The following is a 15,593-nucleotide window of genomic DNA, read 5'->3' on the forward strand; positions in this document are numbered from 1 at the left end:
TGGCTTGATGGAACTCAAAACACTACGTAAAGACCCGTTTCTTCTGTCACTCGAGGGATATTCCATGTGCCCAAGCTTTTTTATTTGTATCCTCAGAGATAATGGGTGTCGGAAAAAGGGAAAATGTTTTTTTCCACCAAGCTAAACATTTATGCCAAATTGTGCATTTTTTAAAAATATATATGTTCAACTTGTTCAGTGGCTTTGGTTCCACAAGTATTTTTCCATTCCATTTTCTTCATAGAGATTTTTCACAGGTTCTTGACAATTAAACAACATAAATCGATTGTTTTTTCAAGAAATTACACTACTGTTGAAAAGTGGGGGTCTGTAAGATTTCTCTTAATTAAAACATTAGAAGACTCTAATGTTCACCAAGGCTGCAGGTATTTGATCAAAAACACAGTAAGAACAGTAATATTGTGAAATATTATTACAATTTGAAAATGGCTTTTTTTTATGTGAATATATTGTAAAATGTAATTTATTCTGTGGTCAAAGCTAAATTTTCAGCATCATTACTCCAGTCTTCAGTGTCACATGATCCTTCAGAAATCGTTCTATATGTTGATTTGCCACATTTTCTATATTATATTATATTATATTGCATTGCTTTATTTTATTGTTTTATTATGTTTTATTATATTTAATTATATTAAAATAAAAAAATATATTTTTAAATTATTTTAATTTTTAAATTTTATTTTATGTTTTATGTTTTTTATGTTATACTATATTATATTGTTTTATTTTATTATGTTTTATTTTATTATATTATTAAAATAAAAATATTTTTAAATTATTTTAATTTTTAAATTATTTCATTTTATTGTTTTACGTTGTTTTATTATATTGTATTATATTAAAATAATACTTTTAATTTTAAATTATTTTATTTTATTGTTTCATTTTGTTTATTATATTATATAATATTTTATGTTTTATTTTATTTTATTATGTTTTTTTATATTATATTAAATTAAAATTAATACAATGTAATATATATAATAGTATAATATAATAAAACAAAATAAAACATAAAACAAAACATTAAATTTTATTAAAATAAATAAAACAATATCAATAATAATAATATAATAAATAAAATAAAACATATTATATTATATTATTAATAAAAATTAAAGTATATGCAATAAATAAATAAAATATTTAGATTAATATTAGATTACAAAAATACTGAATTTTTTAATTGTTGGATTTCTTTTTAGGATTTTAGTATTGATTTAATAAACTTTTTTTTTTTTTTTTTTTTTTTTTTTTTTTTAATAACCAAGTACTGTATATGTCATTGCTTAACAACCTTGCATTGTAGATCTTTCCTGAAACATTTATACAGTATCCCAAAAATACATTTCTCTATGGAGAAAGGGAATGAGATGTTTGCTGCTTACCTGCTGTCGTGCTCCATTGCGGCGGTCGCGTAAAACAAAACGGCGTCTTATTTGGAGTGTGACAATGTGGAGCAATTAAACAGTTCAAAGGCTTGAGTTCTCCTCCAGCTTAAGTCCATTGAGTGATCAAAGCGAAGAACGACAGCTGCCCTTTCAGCTTACGGTTGGGTTACCAGCGATAGTACAACATGGTTTGTGGCTTTCGGTTGACCAAAGCCTCACCAACAGCTACTATAATTTGAAATGTAACTTTTTTCAGCTGTTCAAGCCTGTTGAAAACTTGGTGTCTTTTTGAATGGATCTCCATTTCTTTTTATATTGTTTCTAGGAGCTTGTTGTCATGGGTGCACCTGGTTCTTACTACTGGACCGGAACAGTCAAAGTGTTTAACATGACATCCAATACTCCTACAACCTTAATCAAGACGACCTGAGCCCTCAAGATACAGTTACCTCGGTAATTCTGCTTGGATGTTAATAACTACTTCAATATTGCGTGCTGTAGATCACAGTCCATCACAGATTTGTGTTTTACAGGGTATGCTGTGACCGCTGGTCACTTTTCCTCTCCAAACACATTGATGTGGCAGCTGGTGCTCTCAAGACAGTGGTGGTGGAAAAGTGGGTGCTTTTCACTTAGTTTCTTGCGGTGTTCAGAAATTGCATCATTGCTTCCAGGTTCTGTTTACATTACACCAACTTTGACATTATAAACCACACTGTCATCCATATTTTAGGTTTACATCTTCAGAATTGAGGGAACGTCTCTTGTGAAGACATTTCAAGCCTCAGGGAAAATGGTGAGTATAAGGTTCCGGTTTTCTTATGATTTATTTTCCAAATGTAAAATGTTTTTTTAATCATTCATAGCTATTTTAAGAACACAGAAAGAATGTTTCAAATGCATGTGTTGATCAGGGCTGTCGAGATCCTAAAAGGACAAAAGCATCATAAAATCACATTAACTCTTTAAAGCCTATGGTATCATATTTTATATGGGTCATTGACGAACAAGGTTTTTAAAGTGTAAAAAACATAATGGAGATATAATTAATTTAGAGGTTTTATTAAGTGTTAACAATGAGATTATAATCAATTAACACTGCTTTTGTCATTTTTTACAGATGGACAAATTTGTCACCAAAAAGTCATTCGGTTTCAACCAAAATTTCGGTTTTACCGAATGACGATATTTTCAATGCTAACAGGCTGATATCTAGCTAGCTAGCAAAAGACAATCAAACATTTTATATTTAGTACAAGTTTTTAAAATGTTACAACATTTTCCGTGTTTTATAGCGGTTGTACCGAATGACCTGATGTTTCGGGACATGTGTATGAACAAGTGAAAACATGAATTTTTCAAATAGTTAAGGAGAGTTAGTTACTTTGCTTCATGACCATGTGGTCCTTTGCAGGTGTCTGAATGATGTCACGTGATATTGACCACATGACTTGATCCAAAATGGTCCCTTTATATTGGTTACTCCGAATGACATCAATGAAATTCATTTTTCCGGACATTCTTTCTCATAACAAAGCAACGACTTCTACACATAATTTTAATACCATTTTGCACTATGTTGATATATGATGTTATAAATCATGCCTAGAATAAAAAAGATATATACATTTATTACATTTAAGATATTTTAATCACAAATGAAATGGCTGTATTGGCCTTTGGACGTTAAACCGAATGACCTTTTGACACTTCAAAGTCTTTAAGAATACCTTATATGTAGAAAAATAAAATTCGAAAACCTTTGGATTCAATAAAAGAGATCTAGTTAGTACTCTAAATACTTTGGATGTCATATCTTTGTTTTTTATTATTATTATAAGGCCTTTGGACAAAAAAAAAAAAAAGACCCGTCACGTCATTGACCCATATGCAAATTTCTTATGCCTCTAAATTATGAATATGATCAAAACTTTGGTTAAAATCAAATCTACTACATGCCTTCTGATCTTTTAGTATAATTGTAAGCCTTCAGCTCGTGGTTCACGTCTTTTTGCTGTGAAATCTTTACTGATTTTTATAAGTAACAATTTTATATTGTTTGTGATATTTCAAGATGGACACCTATTGACATGAAGCAGCTTCGCTTTACTTGATTAAACGTACATCATTTAATATTAGCGCTGCACCAAATTGCTATTTTTGCTCAGTTTGGGCCTCTGTTGTTTTTTCCTGCTCGAGTATGAGCTTTACTATATCATACTATATTATCATCAAATATGATACTCAACAAAAACCACATACTCATGCTCTATATCCAAGTTTTGTGTAAGAAAAAGCACAAAAATTGAAGTTGTTAGTGGAAAACCAGCTCTCATATATCTTCATGTACAGTATGTTCAAATATGGGGCAGCGTAGCTAAATCATTTCTTGCAAAGAAAACACTAGTATGAGGTAATGCATCTTATGGAGGAGTGATGTGCCTTGTGCATGGCTTTGTTAACCTGACCCGTTTGCTCTTGGCTCGGCTTGGTTTCAGATGGGCTCTTACTTTGGCTCCTCATTGTGTGCAGTTGACCTAAATGCGGACGGACTGTCGGACTTGCTGGTGGGAGCACCCATGCACAGCGAGATCCGGGATGAAGGCAGGTTTCTGTTTACCTCAGCAGTGGTAATGTGAGTTCACTATGCCTTACATACAGCATGTGTTTACAATATTGTCATAAACAACACTTTAAACGATGCTTTTAAAGTTGGTAGACTAATGTCTTAAAGGGGACATATTATGAAAATCTGACTTTTTCCATTTAAGTGCTATAATCATGTCCCCGGTGCATCTACCAACCCAGAAAACGTGAAAAAGGACAACCCAGTAAGACTTTCTCTGCAAGCATGTGAAAAATTAGCCCCTCAGATTTCGCTCCTTGTGATGTAGGAAGGGGATCTTATTATAATATTACCGCCCTTAATCTGCATGTTTTCACCCACAGTGCCGCCATTTTGTTTTCGCAACGATAACGGTGTACCAGTTCTAACACCATGGCAAAAGTTCGAGCAAAGCATGCTAACTGTTCTGTCGTTGTCTGCACAGACGAGCACTGAACACTATTTAGAGTACGGGTTTTGCACAAAAGATTAACATGACGGCACATGCTAGGGATGAGTTGAATCAACTCCACAGCAACTACATAAATTTATCCACTAACCATTCAGAAACGTCTAAAAGTTGTAACTTCTTCTGAGTCTCTCCATCAGTGTCGACTCCGGTTTGAACAATGTAAGGCTGAACACGTTACTGACATCCTCATTTTGGCTGCGTGAGATTCTCCAGCTTTGTTGTTGTTGAGCGACTGAAGCGCGAGCTGTTAAAGCTCCGCCTTCTTCTGGAAGCGTGCTCTCATTTGCATTTAAAGGGACACACACAAAAACGGTGTTTTTGCTCACACCCAAATAGGGGCAAATTTGGCAAGCTATAATAAATGATCTGTGGGGGATTTTGAGCTGAAACTTCACAGACACATTCTGGGGATCTTATATTACATCTTGTGAAAAGGGGTATATAGGTTCCCTTTAAAGTTGCATTGTGCTTAAGTGACCAAGTTTTATACTTCATGCAACTTGACAAATGTTTTGAACATAAACAATGTTTTTTTCTTCCTGTTTGTTTAGGGAGTAATGGAGGAAGTTGCGGTATTGAGCGGTGACAATGCATACAATGCTCATTTTGGAGAGTGTATCTCGTCTCTTGGGGACTTGATGACGATGGCTACCAAGGTCAGTGTCCCAAAGTCTGCTTGAGCTCAAAATGATTACGCATCAGAGCTGTGTATGAGCTTCTAAAAACACCAACACATCATTCATGTGGAAATGAGATGGTAAGAAATTAGAGTGATGAGGTCATTCAAATGGCCTGAGGAGGAATATCTGAGAAGTGGAGACAGATGTATCGGATAAACAGGAGTGAATCTTTCGGTGTGGTGTTGAGGGGGTTGGCAGCACTTTAAAACAAAGGTCTGATTTAAACAATCGAGCGTTCTAGTAAATCTGTACATGTGTGATAGCTGATTAACTGTTCAGGGGGTCAGTGTGGTAGTAAATGTCCTTTAGGAGGCTGTAACCATGAGAATTACATGAGGTTAACCTGTCTCCATTTGACTGCCTCTTATTGGGTATAAATGTACATCAGCTTGTGAAAACAGGGGGTCTGTACCCTAATAAAGGATTTCTATTGCAAATAAATGCTGTTCTTTTAAACTTTCTATCCTGAAATAATCCTTCACAGTTCCCACAACTGTTTTCAACACTGATAATAATCATAAATGTTTCTTGAGCAGCAAATCATCATATTAGATGATTTCTGAAGGATCATGTGACACTGAAGACTGGAGTATGATGCTGAAAATTCAGCTTTGATCACTGGATATAAATTACATGTTAAAATATATTCACATAGAAAATGGTTATTTTGAATTGTAATAATATTTCACAATTTTACTCTATTTTTGATCAAATAAATGCAGCCTTGGTGAGCAGAAGAGACTTCTTTCAAAACATTAAAAATCATACCGACCCCAAACCCTGAACGCTAAATATATTAAGGTTAGCATGTAATAAGCCAGTAAATTGTCTCAGTCTCAAGTGGCAGAAACATCTCAGGTTATAATATATATATTAATGGCTGGTGCTTCATATTTAGTGTTTGCAGAATCATTTTTTGCAGCTCAGCACATTTAAAATATGTGGTAGTCATATGTGCACTGCTGTTGTTCATGCACAAGGGCTTTTTTTATGACACTGTTTCAACCCTGAGGTTCACAGACCTTTACGGCTCTCAAAAACACGTAAGTGTCCATTAAGTGACTTAGCAGAGCGTCTCTCTAACAGAGATGGGCTTAAGCAAACAGTCATTTATTGGGGTCTGACACACACAAATCCACTTCTAGCGGCTGAAGCAGCTCTTCATGAATATTATATGAGTGACACAAGGAGACTCGTTCTCACTGTCCTTATTTGCGTCCCTGCAGATGGGCTCTCTGGTATTTCAAAAATGACAAGAGCAAAAGTTGGACAGAAAATCTGCGTCTCATCTCCAAGTTTGACACAGTGGAAGATTTTTGGGCGTAAGTGTCTTTCCTTTGTCATGTATTATGACATTAAGTGACATTATCACCCTTTTTTCTTATAAAGAACATTTGAGTGGCAAATCATGATGGATTTGACTTCTGTTCACTCCTCAGATTATACAATCACATACAGCAGCCCAGTAAGCTTGGTTTTGGCTGTGATTACTGCTTATTTAAGGTAAGATGAGGAAGTATGTAAATGTCCAAACTGAAATGTGTGGCTAATTATTAACCAAACTTTTCAATGTAAAGCAGGTGTACTTCTGAATTTCTGGGCATCACTCTGGCCACATGACTGCAGATTTAATTATCTGCATGCTGATAAAGAGATGAATGTTAGCACTTGGCAAAAATGAGAAAACACTCATATCCAGATTATGTATGTCTCAGGATGGTATTAAACCCATGTGGGAGGATGACAGGAATAAACTTGGAGGAAGGTGGTTAATGACCCTCAGCAAACAGCAACGACACAATGACCTTGACCGCTACTGGATGGAGACAGTAAGAGTTTTTCTTTTTTTCACATGGTTTTGTGGATGGTTCAGTGTGCATTGCATAACTTAATACTGTGTGTGTGTTTTGCAGCTGTTATGTTTAATCGGAGAGTCCTTTGATGAGGCCAGTGAAGACGTGTGTGGAGCTGTGGTCAATGTCAGGCCAAAGGGGGATAAAATAGCCATCTGGACGGGCAATTGCCAAAACAGGGACGCTATCATGACGATAGGGTACGTTGCTTACTTTATGCAGTCCACATTAGGACACAACACATTGTTGAAATATTTCAATTACAAATCAGAACAGATTAAAGGGTTAGTTCACCCAAAAATAAAATTTCTGTCATTAATTACTCTCCCTCATGTCCTTCTACACCCGTAAGACCTTCGTTCATCTTCGGAATACAAATTAAGATATTTTTGATGAAATCCAAGAGGTTTCTGATCCTCCATAGAAAGCAACGTTACCACCACATTCAAGGTCTAGAAAGGTAGTAAAGATTTTGTTAAAATAGTCCACGTGTCTGCAGTGGTTCAACCTTAATGTTATGAAGCTAAATACATAAATGCACAAAAACTGCTATAGCTTAATAATAAAAAATACTATAGGCAGGGTTCTCACGGGTCCTTGAAATCCTTGAAAGTTTGTGAATCTGGAAAAAAAAAAAAAAATTCAAGGCCCTGGAAAGTTTTTGAAAATGAACATGCATAGATACAGGTCCTTGAATTTATTTTGTGCAAGAAGTTTTCTGGAAAAAATTCCATATTATTCCCTCCGGTCTGCTAATGTGTTATTTCGCCAACACTTCGTGGCCTATGCATGCTAGCTTGCTTGATTTACCTTAGTTACGCGCATTTACGTGTTAAGGCTGATTTATACTTCTGCGTCAGACCTGTGCTGGAGCCTCTGCGCCGTAGGATATGCGTCTGTTTTCATTTATACTTCTGCGTCGTTTTCCGCATCGACATGCATGCAGACCACTAGTAGGCAGTGTCCACGGTCATGTTGACTATCAAGGCAAAAGCCAAAGAAGAAGCAGATTGTCATGTACATGGTTAGAGAAGCTTCAGCAGTGATGGCGGCAAATAGGCAATGACTTTTGTTGCAGTTTGAAGGCGTGTGTCCCCTGAAACAGAGTGTTTTTTTTATTCCTATGGAAGTTCGTATGGAAAACACTTGCTCTTCTCCGCTTGCTCCACGCCAGTTTTTTGACCTGAGGGAGGGGATCTAGCCAGACCAATCACAGCGCTTGCGGTCCACGTAGAATTTACGCGTTGTTACATTTTTGAAGAGGTGCATGTCAGGCTATGCCGTAGGCTACGCGTGCTACACACAGCCTACGCCGTACATTTGACGCAGAAGTATAAATCAGCCTTTACGTTAAGTGTTTCCCACGTGAGGCACTTTGTGTTGTACATTGCCATGACGTTCACGCAAGCACAAAACTACTACGATAGTACCTCAACGTTTCGCAGATGTAAACCCATGAGGCAAGAAAAACTTAAAAGCATATTCATATACTGTATCTTAACTTCTGGTTACATGAGCCTAAGCTCTTTTCAATAAAATCCATGCAAAAGTTAATATCAGATCATTTTAGAAAACAGTATAGGATGTACTGAATTAGGGCTGGGCGATACAGCTAAAAAAAATTATCACAATATAATGTTTCATATTGATCGGTATCAATAATTATTGAGAAAATTTTCGTAGAAAAAAAAGTTTGAATTTAACCAATGCATTTTTAATTAAGGCAAACAAATCATTTTTAAAACAAAGCAAAATAAAATGTAAACAAATCTTTTTTTTTATATTTTATATGAAGATTATATTTTATATGAAGATTAGTGTTTTTTTTTTATATATTTTATATGAAGTGTTAAAGAAACTTAGAGCTGCATAATTCTGGATAAATTGAGAAACTTTTTTGTTTGTTTCAAACCGAGATCACAATTCTGAATGTCAACTAAACAAAAGAACGTAATTTACTAGAGGTTCTGACAAAATATTAATTGCTGCAGTCTTATTTTAAAATTTTAAATATATTTGAATTAATTATTTAAAAAAAAAAATCTGTTTGGATGTATGATTCAATTACACACCCATAAATACTCGTTTCATTATTGGATGAATCAGTGTATATGAAAGAATCTGTTGAATGAAGATTCAACTCATACATTTTTTTTTTAAGTCGCTTTTCGCCACCTGGTGGTGAAACAATGTAATCAATAAATGCGTCATTTTCAGCGCGTTTCTTTCAAAAGCTGATTTGTTCAATTTTGATCAATAACACAGACATTAATATTTTATCTGAGCTATAAACTTTTATCTCCATATTTTTTCCTATTGAAAGAATGATCTGATATAGCAGCTCACTTTCAGCAGTTACTTTATCTATGGTTCGTAACATTTCTTACAGATTTCTGCTCGTTGTAAACCAGATAAAGATAAATGAGCACAGTACCAGTAGGTAATGAGAGCTAATAATTGTGAAGCTGTGGGTTGTAAATAGTTCCTTCAAAAGTAGAAAAATATATGCTATAATAAGTTTTGAGTTTCTAAGCTACTTCAGTGATAAATCACAGGACACCGCTGACAACTAGTTTCTGCGTTCCTCTCTGTGCGCGCGATCTTCACGTTTTGCGCAGCTACTGTTTGTATGAGTGTTCGTGCCACAATACAGCTGCGCGAGCACGGTAGCTCGATATAATACACATCCGATCATCTAAAATCGCTTGAATGTCCAAACTGGCAAACCTTAAAACACATACAACTGACAAAGTTTAGTGAAGACGCAAGGCTCACCGCTCGCGCGCCGTCTCTGTGTGTTGACTCGGTGTTCACTTCGTGTTGCTTTCATGTCACTGACTGGATGGGGCAGAGTCACGTGGCTACACACGCAGTAATATGTTTTTAAGGGAGACTTATTAACAGGATTAAAAAGCCGAAATAACCGACATGGGAAAATTATGTTGGTTAGAGGTTCTGAATTTCGGTTTCGATTACTTTTCAATTAATCGTCAAGCCCTAATAAACACCTTTTTGAGTGGAAGGTCATGTTGATTCCACCGAAATGTGGAATGTGTGTTTAGCTGATGTTTTATGTAAATATGTTGAAGCTTGTTTCCGCCACTAAATAAAAAAATAAAAACAGTAATTGTGACTTTTTATCTCACAATTCTGACTTTTTTCTCACAATTGCGAGTTATAAAGTCAGAATTGCGAGAGATAAAGTCAGAATTCTGACTTTTTTTCTCGCAATTCTGACTTAACTCGCAATTGTGAGGGGAAAAAAAAGTCAGAATTGTGAGAGATAAACTTGCAATTACTGTTTTTTATTTAGTGGCGGAAACGGGCTTCCATACTATCAGATTTCTGTTCATTGTGACAGTGATATCTGTTGTTCTTCCCCTTTAGGCAACAATACAAAGAGCGTTTGAGTCTCCCAATCAAAACCCTCATCGGATACCAGTCACATGATGACACCTCTAGCAAAAGTGGCTCTACAACAAAGAACATGTACTCAGTTTGAAGAAAACTAATTTCAACTCATTGTAGGTTTATAAAATTTGAAATTTGCATCACATTAATACTTTTGAGTTGTCAACTACTGTAGTGTCCTTCCTTTTTAAGAAAAGAAAAAAAAAAAATCAGATATGTAAATGTAGTGCTCTCCAGCCTGAAATGATCAGCACCGTTACCGTGTGGATCAGGGGACGTCTGCTTGTTTAGACCTGAGAGAGGACCGCATCAGCTAAAACTATACCAGTTAAGCTAGATGTTACTGATATCATTTTTAGTGATTTTGGGAGAGTTTAAAGGACTAATCGAGACTTACCTAGCTGAAGAGGCTCTAAGGCTTAGATAAGAGGCATACCGTTCTTTGCTTTAACCTTTTGTTCTCTCACGCGTCACGTCATTAAGTATTTCTCACCATCAGATGAACAAATAAACCCACAACTTAATCCACACGGACATTTTAAGGGCCCAAACTGTTTTAACATGCTTTGGTTAGAGGTGTTTGGCATGAGAAGTGATTGCAGAGACGCCTACAGACTGACTATCTTAAAGGTTTGTAAAGGATTACTTTCGGTCATGCTCCAAGTTTGGAATTTGGAGGAGTGGTCATTTATTGTTTCAGCTATGCTGAAATTGTGGCATCTTGCTTGTTTCTCCCCTCCATCTATTTATGATATATGCGTTGCAGTTGAACTATGTAGTGCGAGGAACACCATGAAAATCAAGCTTCTTCTTTTTTTCTTTCAGTTCTTGAGGTTCTTAGCAATGTGGACTACTGCTTGCTGTTTTTCCTTATTTGTTCGTTTGAACTTTATTATTATTATTTTTTTTTTTTTTACAGTGTATTCAGTGAATGCCTGGACATACATGCTTTTTAAGTTTGCTTCCACCTTTTCCCTAATTGATACTGTAGACATTTTCTAGTTTGCCCCACTCTTTGGATGAAAGAAGAGAGGATATTCATTGTGAATTTATTTTGCTCATAATGTATCTTTATTATCTGTAATTCCAGGATGTATATTACCTTCTTTCAAAGTAAAGATTATGTGCTTTGCATTAACAATTGAATTTTTTTCCATTTCTTTATTGTCTTGACTCTTTTATCAGAGGTTATAAAAAACATTAACACCTCAATACAAAAGATTTAATTCATTTGCTTTCATTTTAAGTAATTGCTTGAGTTCAAACCTACCTTAGTCAAACAGTTGTGTTGTGTAATTGTCATTAGCGCAAACTCATTTTTCTAGTATTCTTTTGAACAGGCACTTGATGAGGCACCACCTATGATAAACTAATACACTGCATCCGAAATTGCATACTGAGTAGGTACTACATTTGAATTTTTAATATACTTCCTACCAATAAAAAAAGTACATTCTATATAGTATAAATGTGGGGTAGTATGAATGAAATTTGGATGTGCTATATCCGCCATGTTGTTACTGTCACATCACTTCATTGCCATTCATAAATCCTCTCCTGTGGCCTCATGGGTAAATTGTCCATCGAATGCACACTTCAGAATCTCAGCAGAAGTAGTAGGTCATCTGGGTACTTTTCGCCTACTGTTTTCATATACTTTGTAGAAGGGAAGTATTCGATTTCGGATGCAGCGATAGCGTTCTGCAGGGATGATGTATTTTTGTAGGCCAACCAAGAAATTAGCTTCAACCTGGTTTCCTTGGTAAAAAAAAAAAAAAAAAATTGGGGGATTGTTACAGAAAATAAGCTCTGTGACCAATATAAGTTCATGATTCTTTCATGTTTTGCTCTTCAAGATAATCTGGTAACACTTTAGAATAATGGTCCGTCATTAATAGGCAACTGTGCAGCAAGTAATGCAGGACAGGTGAGTATTACTACATTAACACTTCAGCTACTACTATTAACTAATATGAAAACAAGATTAATTAATCAGTAAGTCATTTCAAATTTAGGACTGAGTCACTTATAAGGTCATCAATAATTACTGAATGAGAATGGCATCATTAAGAACTAATAACTGAAATTATAAAGAATTACTAAATTACTGATCACAATATTAATGTGTCTGAGATGTGAGCAATTGTCTTTTAACTCAATGTGGTCATAAAATGGATCACTAATTAAGAGTTACCTAGTTAATCTTCAAGGACTACTAGAGATCTGCATATTTTAAAGTGAAAAAGACATTTTAGCTAGTTATTAGTTCTTGATTATGCCCATCTCATTCAGTAATTATTGATTACCTACACTCTAAAAAAAAAATGCTGGATTAGAAACAACCCAAGTTGGGTTGAAAATGGACAAACCCAGTGACTGGGTTAAATGTTTGCCCAACCTGCTGGGTAGTTTTATTTAACTCAACTATTGTTTAAAAGAATACTGTATTGCTTGCTTAAAATGAAAACAAAATATGTTGGAAATTAACATTTATTAAGTTTAATGAATAATAATTAAACAATAAACATTTATTAAATTGCTTATTAATAAATGTTCACCTTTTGAGTATTATTGTTGCCTCTAGTAATTATGAGTCTGATTTTTTTTAATTTCCAACCTGTATTACACATTTGGGTTCATTTTAAGCCAGCCATATAGTAATTTTTAAACAATAGTTGAGTTAAATAAAACTGCTCAGTACTTTGGGCAAACATTTAACCCAACTGCTGGGTTTGTCCGTTTTTAACCCAGCATTTTTGTTTAATAAGTAGGGCTGGGTAAAAAATACCGATTTTAATAGATTCTCAATTTTACGAACCAATATCGATTAGTCTAGTCTGTTTTCAGTTGATGAATGAAAAGAAAATGTAGCGCGCCTCCCATCCAATAAACCGCAATAATCTTTGTGCTTTGTTACTTTTTGATATGAAGCAAAGTCGCAGATTTCAAATGATGTCCATCTTATGAGATTCAAAAATTAAATACCGTTTTGGCGCTGTTTAATGTGGCGTGACAGATCGCTTTAGCGCCTCAGTTAAAGAGAAGCGGCAGCACGGAGCACATGTGAACATCTTCTCCGCTTTAATACCAGTTACAGCGCGAAATAAACATGAATAAACATCTGAAGGTATGTTAAAAGATACACTACAACTTACCGAAATCTGTATCATGTCTCGTGTAATAGCTCAATCAGTGTTTCAACCTCGGAAAGGCGTTAATAAAACAGCTTGTAAACAATGTAACGTAACGTCACTTACCTCAGAAAAACCATATTCAGTGACCATAAACTCATTAGTCAGCTAGAAAAATGAACTCTAGAGAGCAGCATTCTGATAAATATATGCACCGTTACATATTCATTATAATTTTTAATGTTCTTCCATATTTAATGCATGTTTGAATAAATCAGTTATGACAGCCACGATTTAAATGTTTATATTTCAAAAATACGAATTGGAGTAGAAATATGATTATGTAATTCTAAACTTTATTTATTATAAAAAACATCACTGAGTGTAATTTAAGTGTTTTTAACCTTCAATATTATAGTAATCTAGTACCAACTGACACCCATGTGTAGTTTACAGCATTAGCCTAGTCGAGAGATTTTTTTTCCTCTAAAAAATTTGCCATGTACTGTATCTGATATACTACATCCAAAATAATCGATATCGAATCGCAAGCATGTGAATAGAAATCGAATCGAATCATGAAATTTGTGTCAATACCCAGCCCTAGTAATAAGGAACTATCTTAGTCCTAAATTTAATATTTTTAATACTTACTGATTGGCTAATTTTGTTTCCGTATAGTTAATAATACAGCTGAAGCGTTAATGTAGTACTACTTATTTGTCCTGCATAGTTACCTATTAATGATGGACCTTTGTCCTAAAGTGTTATACCTATGATCTTCACAAATTAACAATCTTTATTCATTTTGAAGCCTAAATCTAGTCTGAAGAAGTAAAAAGCTAATGGTAGGATTTACTACATCTCGGTCACAACTTCAACAGCACCACATCTAATCTTCTGACAACTTTCAATCTTTATTTGAAATCTAGTTGGTAGGTTTGAGTTAGAATAGTTTAAAAGAACACGAGTATAAACACATTGAGGCTGTACCTATTGAGATATTGGGTGTGATGACGTTTAATGTCCTCAACAACTCTATTTTAGGCATTCAAACAAAAACCCACTGACTTTGGGAAGATGGAACCAGAAGTGCAAATATGCTCATTCATTGTTCAACTCGTTTCTGGGTTTCAGGACTCTCAGGATTCTTTAGCACAGGTCCAAAGTCCTAAACTGCATCAATGTCTTTCTTAGTATGTGAATCAGTATGTGTACATAACCTCTCCAAACAAAGTCACTCCTTCAACATGACTGTGAATATGGAGTTCAAAAGTTTGAACAAGCTGTCCCGTAGCTCTCCTCCCTGTTCTGGAAGTTTCTTTGCAATTCTAAATGATGCAGTAATTGAGATTGTATAGTTGCTACAAAGGAGACTGTAAGTTAACGTATGCCAGATTATTTGGTTCTTATAGCAATTTAAAGTCTTCATTGTTGATACATACATACAGACAGACTACATTGTTTAATAATGAAAATGGCTGTCAAATGAAATGTTAATAGAAAAACAGCGACAGAATCCTCACGTGGCCAGGTGAATTACTACATGCAAGAGTGCTTTTCTTAGTTAAACACAATGGGTGTGTCAGAATTACAGAGAACAGGTGTTTCAACGACTTGTGCTTCCATTGCATTGCACACCACACATGACTTTTTATACCATTGTGTGTTAATATCCTGGCCATTATGTTGTGAAACTATTTGCATTCCAGCCAAACCTTCGATCTGACATTTGGCAACAGTTACATCTCTAGATTCTTTGCATTACAACATTAAACACATCTGCCCTTTTAAAAACAAGACTGGATTTCAGCATACACTCTTAAAAATAAGTTTCTAAAGGAATTTTTGCAGTGATGCCATAGAACCATTTTTTTGCAGTGATGCTAAAGAACCTTTTGTGCAATGGAAAGGTTGCATTGATGTCAAAGGTTCTCCATGGAACCATCAATGCCAGTAAAGATCCTTTGTTTTTAAGAGTGTAGTCAAACTGGATCAAGCCTAACCCTAAGCAAAACATATTCCA

The 15,593-nt window shown here is 34.9% G+C and overlaps 1 protein-coding gene and 1 pseudogene across 1 annotated transcript; both read left to right on the plus strand.

The window, feature by feature from the left end:
• Positions 1 to 4,054, plus strand: part of LOC127525359 (integrin alpha-9-like) — a 33,988-nt pseudogene extending 29,934 nt beyond the window's left edge.
• Positions 4,055 to 5,136: 1,082 nt separating this feature from the next.
• eif4e1c (eukaryotic translation initiation factor 4E family member 1c) lies at positions 5,137 to 11,582 on the plus strand. Its single transcript, XM_051917854.1, has 6 exons — positions 5,137 to 5,148; positions 6,361 to 6,494; positions 6,612 to 6,675; positions 6,888 to 7,001; positions 7,086 to 7,225; positions 10,413 to 11,582. Exons 1-6 carry the CDS (start codon positions 5,137 to 5,139, stop codon positions 10,525 to 10,527), a joined length of 579 nt encoding a protein of 192 aa, XP_051773814.1. The 3' UTR covers positions 10,528 to 11,582.
• Positions 11,583 to 15,593: the final 4,011 nt, after the last annotated feature.

The sequence above is a fragment of the Ctenopharyngodon idella genome, chromosome 13 (assembly GCF_019924925.1).
Source record: "Ctenopharyngodon idella isolate HZGC_01 chromosome 13, HZGC01, whole genome shotgun sequence".
NCBI lineage: Eukaryota > Metazoa > Chordata > Actinopteri > Cypriniformes > Xenocyprididae > Ctenopharyngodon > Ctenopharyngodon idella.

Excerpts from the sequence above, each read along its gene's own strand:
- eif4e1c (XM_051917854.1), top strand. Across the intron at positions 6,495-6,611 it reads ACAGTGGAAGATTTTTGGGC|ATTATACAATCACATACAGC; the intron begins GTAAGTGTCTTT and ends TTCACTCCTCAG. Across the intron at positions 6,676-6,887 it reads GTGATTACTGCTTATTTAAG|GATGGTATTAAACCCATGTG; the intron begins GTAAGATGAGGA and ends TGTATGTCTCAG.